This window comes from Oppia nitens, unplaced genomic scaffold (assembly GCF_028296485.1).
Source record: "Oppia nitens isolate AA-2021 unplaced genomic scaffold, nextdenovo-longstitch-racon4-pilon3 scaffold3_pilon_pilon_pilon, whole genome shotgun sequence".
NCBI lineage: Eukaryota > Metazoa > Arthropoda > Arachnida > Sarcoptiformes > Oppiidae > Oppia > Oppia nitens.
In genome coordinates this window covers 2828616-2837393 of record NW_026533221.1, presented here as the reverse complement: position 1 = coordinate 2837393, position 8778 = coordinate 2828616, and the positions used below count along the sequence as shown (strand labels likewise).

At 28.8% G+C, this 8778-nt stretch overlaps 4 protein-coding genes across 4 annotated transcripts; all 4 read left to right on the top strand.

Moving 5' to 3' along the window:
- Positions 1–458: 458 nt before the first annotated feature.
- LOC128957670 (uncharacterized) lies at positions 459–986 on the top strand. The gene has a single exon (XM_054303474.1). The coding sequence runs from the start codon at positions 681–683 to the stop codon at positions 984–986; it is 306 nt and encodes a 101-aa protein (XP_054159449.1). The 5' UTR covers positions 459–680.
- LOC128957669 (phosphatidylinositol N-acetylglucosaminyltransferase subunit P-like) lies at positions 979–1506 on the top strand. Its single transcript, XM_054303473.1, has one exon. It carries the CDS (start codon positions 979–981, stop codon positions 1462–1464), a length of 486 nt encoding a protein of 161 aa, XP_054159448.1. The 3' UTR covers positions 1465–1506.
- A 1203-nt stretch (positions 1507–2709) lies between these two features.
- On the top strand, positions 2710–4383 carry LOC128957792 (uncharacterized). The gene is made up of 4 exons (XM_054303606.1): positions 2710–3193; positions 3273–3358; positions 3611–3780; positions 3872–4383. Exons 1-4 carry the CDS (start codon positions 2768–2770, stop codon positions 4381–4383), a joined length of 1194 nt encoding a protein of 397 aa, XP_054159581.1. The 5' UTR covers positions 2710–2767.
- A 275-nt stretch (positions 4384–4658) lies between these two features.
- LOC128957791 (uncharacterized) lies at positions 4659–6253 on the top strand. Its single transcript, XM_054303604.1, has 3 exons — positions 4659–5146; positions 5215–5470; positions 5610–6253. The coding sequence occupies exons 1-3, from the start codon at positions 4721–4723 to the stop codon at positions 6251–6253; spliced, it is 1326 nt and encodes a 441-aa protein (XP_054159579.1). The 5' UTR covers positions 4659–4720.
- The last annotated feature ends 2525 nt before the right edge of the window (positions 6254–8778 follow it).

Sequence of the window (8778 nt, the reverse complement as noted above, 5' to 3'; positions counted from 1 at the left end):
GTAATCTTTAATCTATCGTCACTTTGGTTATGGATCTCATTGACAACATTCATATATTTGATATCCCGATCCCAATAATGATCACAATTTTTGTTGTTATTTATTTTTTAAAAATCACCGCTTAGTTGTCATTATTAAGTTTTAATTACAATTATCACTAAATTCAATGAATTAAATTAATTAACTATTTTATATATTAAATTTTATATTAAATTGAAGTTTATTAATATTGAACAAAACATTTGGCGAAACTGTCAGAAATGTGTTTAGACTATAAAACAGATCACTAAATAATTAGCAAACTATCGATTAATACATTTAATTAAATTAGTTATTATTGTTAACTACTTATTATTCAAATATAATCTGAATTTTAAAACATTTTTTAGTTTAAAACTTTTTTTTTAACAACAAATGCTATCATTAGATGTCATGACATATGTATTAATACATTATAAGTAATTCATGTGTTGTTTGGTTTTGAAAACCCAACACAACATTGCATTGCATTTGTGTTTCAATTGATTACTATATTAACCGTTAAATAATAGTTTAAATAGCAATCAATTAATTGAATTGTTTTTCAATCTATTAATCAATTATTATTATATTTTAAACAAACAATTGAATCATTTATTTGTTAAATAAGTTTTGAATGACATTTGATTTTTATTGTCTGAATGTTGACATCAAGTGATGAAACACTGAATGAAGTGGTGGTGAGTGTTGTGTTTGACACTCAAAGACAGGCAACCATTGCCTACAAGACATTGATTGTCGACAAAGAAGTCCGAAGTGATGGTGTGATTGTCGACAAACATATCAAAGTTGACAACAATTTACTGACAATTGAAGTGAAGAGCAATCGATTGAAACGATTGAGAGTTTGTGTCAAATCATTGCTTCAGTCGTTGGACTTAATCATTGAAACGATAGACAAGTTTGACATCAAAGATAAAGCCGAAGACAAAGCAAACAATGAGTGATTGGTTGCCGACATCCGATACAAGCAGTGGTCATCCGAACGGCCAGAACGGGGACTCGCGTTCACCGAATCCGAGTCCAAACACCGGTCGTTGTATTTATGGTTTTGTATTGTTTTTGGTCTCAATTTTGATGTTTTTGTTGTACTTCTTGTACGCCATAATCACAACACAAGTGTTTCAAAGCATAGGTTTGACTTATTTTGAGCGCAAGTATTGGTCGCTCGCAATCCCGACACAGATATTGGTCTCAATTGTGATGTTTGCTGTCTGTCTCTACCCATCGGTTAACTATCTGTTCACTCCATCACTCAATCACTGCAACACTTTGTTTGACTCAAACACTCGCAACACATCATCAATGAAGACATCATCGATGGACACAATGGAGACAAAAGAAGAGAAAAGTCATCGCAAAGCTATTCCTCCGATTCAAGACTTGAAACCAGACTTTGTTTCACAACAATTATATTTAAACTAATTGTCGATTCAATTAATATTAAATTTTTTTATATGAATTACAGCAAAGTTTTAAGTTATGTTAACTAATTAGAAATAGTTTAATAAAAAAAAATTATTGATTGAAATGTTTGTAAAAAATTATTAACAAATTGTTAATACAGTCTGTTTAGTGAAAACATATTTTAGATCCGTTCAGTAATAAGAAATACTATTATTATATCGAAGACTTGGATACATCACAACTGGAAACTGGAGGTCTGGTTAGGTTTACAAAGATGTATGAGTTGGCAGAGAAAAACATATGGAGAAAGCGATTAATCGGTAATAACTTGTTTTGGATGAAACACTTGTTTTGGATGCGAACTAATGAAAAATATGAAACTATTTAAGCGACACGTAATGGAGGCCAAGTATGTTGACTATGGGACGCGCCGGGAGATCGACTGGAACTATCTGCCAGTAAACGACAGCTCCAATTGTGTGGACAATGAGATCGTCAACGCAACGGCTCTTCTCAGCGATGAATACGAAAAGGTTGGAAATCAGTATTCATTTAAACTGATTGAGTTCCGCGACGACAAGTTTGTCATTAAGTATGGACACCAAAACAAGACATATGTCGGAAATACGTTAATGGAAATCAAACGCGGATTTGTTTATCAACTGTTCAATTGTCCGGCACACCCGCCCCCGCGTCCAACATTCCCACCAATATAGTGTTTTTTGATACCCGACCCATATCGAGCCGAAATCTTTAAGTTGTCGTCACTCTGGTTATGGATCTCATTGACGACATTCATATACTTGATATACCGATAACAATAAGGATCACATTTTTTTCTACTTATTTTTAAAACACCGCTTATTATCATTTATTTAGACATAATTACAAATACAACTAAATTCTATGATTATCTAATAATTTAATTCATTATACTGTAACTTAGCTACTATTACATTATACTGTTTATCAAAAAAATTGATTAATATTAATATCATTTTATTGAATCAAATCTAATAATAATTAAAATATGATTTAAAGTAAAATTTTACACAAAAAGTTAAACAGCGCGCGTAAAATCTATAGGTTTTGAAAAATGGGTATAAATTAGTTCTTTTAATATAATAAATTTTTTTTAAATAACGAGCTTATCCATCAATTTGAATGATTTCAATTAAAATTATTTCATTTTTAAACAATTTTTTAAATTAATTTAAACTAAAATTAAATATAAATATTACGATATAATTTGTTTATAAAGTAAAGAATTTTGATTTTTTAACTGTTATTTGACTTAATTTTGTTAATCAAATTTAAGACAATGATCACAACAGCAACTTTACAGTTGATATATTTTGTGCAATTAATTGTATGTATGGTCAGTGCCGACACAAACAACAATTTGTGCAAAGATTTGTCGGGCAATTACCGGGTATTTGAAGCTTTTATATTCAAAAAAGGTTTAACACTACTGTTGGAGGACCGAAACGCTGTCCGACCGGACGACCCGTTCGCCTATAAGAGACGTTATTATTTTATCGAAGATTTTGATACAACACAACTGGAAACTGGAGGTTCGGTTGGATTTAAAAATATATATGAGTTAACAGAATTAGGCAAATGGAGAGCATTACTAATAGGAGACATGTTTTGGATGAAACACTTTTTCTGGTTACGAACCGATGAAAACTTCGGATCTAAAATTGATGGCAAACAGAGAGTTCTTGTGGCAGTCAATAACACTATAGTATGTAATGTTATATATCTAATGAATGTATAATAAATTAATTGTCATTTTATTATTGTTGTCTTTGTGTCCTATTTAGGAGTACGGCTTGGATATGATAAAAGGTTTACTGTTTCGTCTTAAGGATTCCAATGATACTGAATATCCGGATTTGGAAGTGATTCGGTAATTGTAAAGCATTTGTTGTTTTAGTTTTAAAAGTTATACAAGTTTTAGATAATATAAGACACTAGCTCTCACCACCCGTTACTTCCATCCCCACACACTACTTACTAAACCCTCCACACACACACACCCACCCTAACCTAACCAAAAATAATAAAATAGTACTGCATTTGTTATAACCGATTATAATGTTAAAAACGGTTATAACAGCGCGCGTGAAACTACAATAATTAATGCGTTAAATATTTGTAGACGGATTAGGACAGACATCTATAAGTACATACCGGGCGACGATCCCATGAATTTGATGACACTGTTTATTAAGTTTCCGCAACAAGATTTGGTCGATCGTATACACTCTATACTGGTTTTGCCAGTACTTCCCGATGTACTACCTGTGCGACTGTTTTTCTATTATATGGGTAAATAGGATAAAACTATACAAATAATATGATTTATTAAAATAAAAAATGAATAATACTTTATTGTTTTTTTTTGTTTGAATTATATCAGAGAATATCCGGAAATCAAATCAAGAAAATAGTAGCGATAATAGCTTTTACTTTAAGCGACACGTAATGCAGGCCACGTATATTGATTATGAGACGCGCCGGGAGATCGACTGGAACTATCTGCCAGTCAATGATAGCGCCAAATGTGTGGACAATGAGATCGTCAACGCAACGGCACTTCTCAGCGAAGAATACACGAAAGTTGACAATCAGTATGTTTTTAAACTGATTGAGTTTCGCGACATTGAGTTTGTCATTAAAACAGGACAATTAAACGAGACATACGTTTCCGAAAAGTTAAATGAAGTCAAACGCGGATCTATTTATCAACTGTTCAATTGTTCTGAACCGTCGACGCTAACCACCGCTACCGATACATCTATCGGTACAGCGATGACTACTTCAAAACCTCCGGTTTCAAGCACTCATTCACCGGAAATTTTAATGCTATCTTCGCTTTGGTTGTGGTATTCATTGACGACATTCATATATTTAATATCCCGTTCCCAATAACGATCATAATTTTTGTTTACTTACTTTCAAACATTACTTAGTTGTCATTATTTAATTTTAATTATAAATACCACTAAATTTTATGAATGATTGTAATAATTCATTAATTTATTACATATTTATACATAAATTTTATATATTAGTTTTTTAAAACTCTTTTATTCATTAGTATTTTATTGATATAAAATATAATAATATATTGCATATATAGTATTACCAGTAATTGTTGAATTTATTTTGTTAAATCACGCTATAATCCGATCAAATTAAATGAATTAAATTAAATTCAATTTAATCGTCGATTTTTGACTTAATTTTGTTGATCAAAACTAAGACAATGATCACAACAGCAACTTTACAGTTGATATATTTTGTGCAATTAATTGTATGTATGGTCAGTGCCGACACAAACAACAATTTATGCAAAGATTTGTCGGGCAATTACCGGGTGTTTGAAGCTTTTATATTCAAAAAAGGTTTAACACTACTGTTGGAGGACCGAAACGCCGTCCGACCGGATGACCCGTTCGCCTATAAGAGACGTTATTATTTCATCGAAGATTTTGATACAACACAACTGGAAACTGGAGGTTCGGTTGGGTTTAAAAATATATATGAGTTGACAGAATTAGGCAAATGGAGAGCATTACTAATAGGAGACATGTTTTGGATGAAACACTTTTTCTGGTTACGAACCGATGAAAACTTCGGATCTAAAATTGATGGCAAACAGAGAGTTCTTGTGGCAATCAATCACACATTTGTATGTATTTGTCTAACAAATGATTAGTTATTAATTTTCATATCATTACTGTATTGTGTCGTACTTAGGAGGATGGCATAGATATGATACACGGTATGCTGTTTGGTCTTTACGATCCCGAAGGCACTGTATTTCCGGATCTATATTTTCGTAAAGAGATTAAAACAAATATCTATAAATACAGACCGGGCGACGATCCCATGAATTTAATGACACTGTTTATTAAGTTTCCGCAACAAGATTTGGTCGATCGTATACACTCTATACTGGTTTTGCCAATACTTCCCGATGTACTACCTGTGCGACTGTTTGTCTATTATATGGGTAAATAAGATAAAACTATTCAAATAAAATGGTTTATTAAAATATAAATGAATAAAACTTTATTAAAAATATAATAATTGTATTAAAATATATTTTTTTAAAAATAATACCATAGTTTGTTGTTTTTTAATTTTTGTAGAGAAGCCACCAAAGAGTCAAGAAAATAGCGGTAATAATAGGATTTATTTTAAGCGACACGTAATGGAGGCCAAGTATGTTGACTATGATAAGCGCCGGGAGATCGACTGGAACTATCTGCCAGTAAACGACAGCTCCAATTGTGTGGACAATGAGATCGTCAACGCAACAGCTCTTCTAAGCGATGAATACGAAATGGTTGGTAATTATTATTCATTTAAACTAATTGAGTTCAGCGACGACAAGTATGTCATTAAGTATGGACATCAAAACAAGACATATGTCGGAGAAAAGTTAATGGAAATCAAACGCGGATTTGTTTATCAACTCTTCAATTGTCCCAAACCGATGACGACGACGACGACAACAACAACCACCACCATTGCCACCATTACTACATCTATCGGTACGTCGATGACGCCAACCACTATCACTACCATTTCAGACATCAGCACATCTATCGATTCGGTGACAACAACAACAAACACTACCATTTCAGACAATAGCACATCTATCAATACGACAACTACTTCTTCAAAACTTCCGATTTCCAGCACTCGTTCACAGAAATTCATTACAATATCTTCACTTTGGTTATGGTATTCATTGACAACATTCATATATTTCATATCCCGATTCCATTAAGAATAATAATTTAATACTTATTTTCAAATCACCGCTTAGTTGTCATTATTTAGTTTTAATTAAAATTATCACTAAATTCTACGAATATTTAATAATTTGTTTTATTTGTTTTTAACGAATTTATATACAGTAATATTATAAGTATTAGTTTATTAATAATATTACAATATTTAAGTTATTTTTATTTCAAGTTATTATAAAATAGAAATATACAGTATATAGAAATTATTAATCAATTTATTTATATCTCGTTAGTTAATTACCTTAATAATTAAAAAAATAAAATAAAATACCGCTTAATCGATAATCTATTTTTTAATAATTTAATTGCGATACGAAAATATATATAAAATAACCATTAATTTGATTTAGCATTTATTAGATAAGTCTATAAAAATGTTTAATAAATTTTTCAAAACTATTACCACTTTGTAAATTATATTGTAAATTATAAATGTTAATTTAATTTGCTTAAGTACTATAATTTATAATTTAAAATATAGTTTCTATAAATCTAATACAGAGCTTATTTAAATGTTGGCCAAAGAGGGCATTAGTGGACATTTAGTAAAATATTATAATATTATAATATATTAATAATACAGTATTAGATAATTTAAAGTTATATTTGTTGTACAGTATTTATTATGTAATATAATGCCTTTAGTTGGCTTTAATGTTTAACAGATTAATAAAAAAAATAAAATAAAAATCATTAGTTATTTGAAATTTAAAACAAAAATTAATTACAATAAACAACACTAAGTATTAGTCAATAAGTAAATCATTAGTAAATTTTTATCAAATAAAGATATCATCAATAAATTATTTGTCAACTTTATATACAGTAGTTGTTGATATAATATTAGTAAAACTAATTTATAAAAATTATAATATCACTCCACTTCAAAAATCTAACTAATGTTACAAATTTTTTTAGTTAACATATTATTAACATGATTATTTTTTTCGTATAAATATATAATTTTATCTAAATAATTATAAAAATGATTTTTATAGTTAATGTAAACTTTATTTCTAAATTATGGGTAAATATCAATAATACTAATAATATAAATAATTGTTATTTTAGATATTGTATTTACTTTGTTATTTAAGTTATTTTATCAATACAATATGAACTTCAATTAATTTCATACTAATAGCAATATAAATTTATATGTATTCAAAAAATTGTTACTAGAAATTCAATTGTATTTTTCTAATAATTTAGTATAATTAGACTTATTTTTATATAAGATTATCATTTTACAGTAAATAATAGAAAAAAATATTAATTGAGATTCAATGTTGCATTAAATAATTGTACAACAAATAGACTAATTATTTTTTTACAAAATTGTTGCCTATTTATTAAATAAAATATATTATATATATATATATATCTCATTTTATTATTAAATTTGCTATTAATTTTTTTTGTAGAAAACCTTTTCTTTTTCCGACTCATTATACAAAATATATTTGTTGAGCACTGATATATTTCAACATTGTATTCAATAGTTATTATAAAGTATATACTGTAGTACAGTAATAATTATATATATTGTATAATATATAAATTGAAGCATAAATTGAATGATAAGTTCCGGTATTGTGAACAATATTATATACAGATATTATCGGTAATCACCAAAAAATAAACACAAATGAGTGCACAATTGAGATGCGCTTAACATAGCAATCATCCGCTACTCTAGAGTACTTGTGTGTCATCTCAACATATAAATAGTCAAATATATCGGTGGCATCAGCTCTCTCTCTCTCTCTCTCTCTCTCTCTCTCTCTCTCTCTCTCTCTGTCATCATTTGGATGACTACATGTCGATAGGTCTCTGCTTTTATATACCTTTTATATATATATATATATATATATATATATATATATATATATATATATATAGAGAGAGAGAGAGAGAGAGAGAGAGAGAGAGAGTGCACATACGATATGTATATATACATTGTGTGCCCTTTTTTGTCGATAAGTTTCCGTTTGTTTCCGAAAACGCCGTTTCCTTTCAATAATGAGAGAAACTATTTTATCCACTGAAACACTCAAACAAATGATTTCAATGCTTATATACATACCGTACAGTAATTTACTGTATTGTATATAACAGGGATTGCCTTTTGCCGTATCACTTGTCTTTTATTGATATATTTATCTATCTGTTCAGTTAATAGGTTGCATAACAACTATGTCAATGATGATCATAATAATAATAGATAACTACTTCGCTATTTGAGATCCAATTGATGATCAATATTTTTTGTGGATATTTATTTATACATTTTCTACACTATTGATTATTAAAATTTTGTTAGTATATTACTATTAGGTACACACAATTATAATCAGTTATTACAATTTATTTGCAAATAATTATATTGAGTTAATGTACAGTACTTATAGTATTATTTAGTAATATTTTTTTATCAAATATCACTAGATTGTATCCAAACTATTACTAATAATATTTAACTTATAAAATTATACTTATACTG

Coding starts and splice junctions, on each gene's coding strand:
- LOC128957670 (XM_054303474.1), top strand. CDS start 681: ATGTTGACATCAAGTGATGAAACACTGAATGAAGTGGTGGTGAGTGTT.
- LOC128957669 (XM_054303473.1), top strand. CDS start 979: ATGAGTGATTGGTTGCCGACATCCGATACAAGCAGTGGTCATCCGAAC.
- LOC128957792 (XM_054303606.1), top strand. CDS start 2,768: ATGATCACAACAGCAACTTTACAGTTGATATATTTTGTGCAATTAATT. Junction 3,359..3,610: donor CCGGATTTGGAAGTGATTCG/GTAATTGTAAAG, acceptor AAATATTTGTAG/ACGGATTAGGACAGACATCT. Junction 3,781..3,871: donor ACTGTTTTTCTATTATATGG/GTAAATAGGATA, acceptor GAATTATATCAG/AGAATATCCGGAAATCAAAT.
- LOC128957791 (XM_054303604.1), top strand. CDS start 4,721: ATGATCACAACAGCAACTTTACAGTTGATATATTTTGTGCAATTAATT. Junction 5,147..5,214: donor TGGCAATCAATCACACATTT/GTATGTATTTGT, acceptor TGTCGTACTTAG/GAGGATGGCATAGATATGAT. Junction 5,471..5,609: donor ACTGTTTGTCTATTATATGG/GTAAATAAGATA, acceptor TAATTTTTGTAG/AGAAGCCACCAAAGAGTCAA.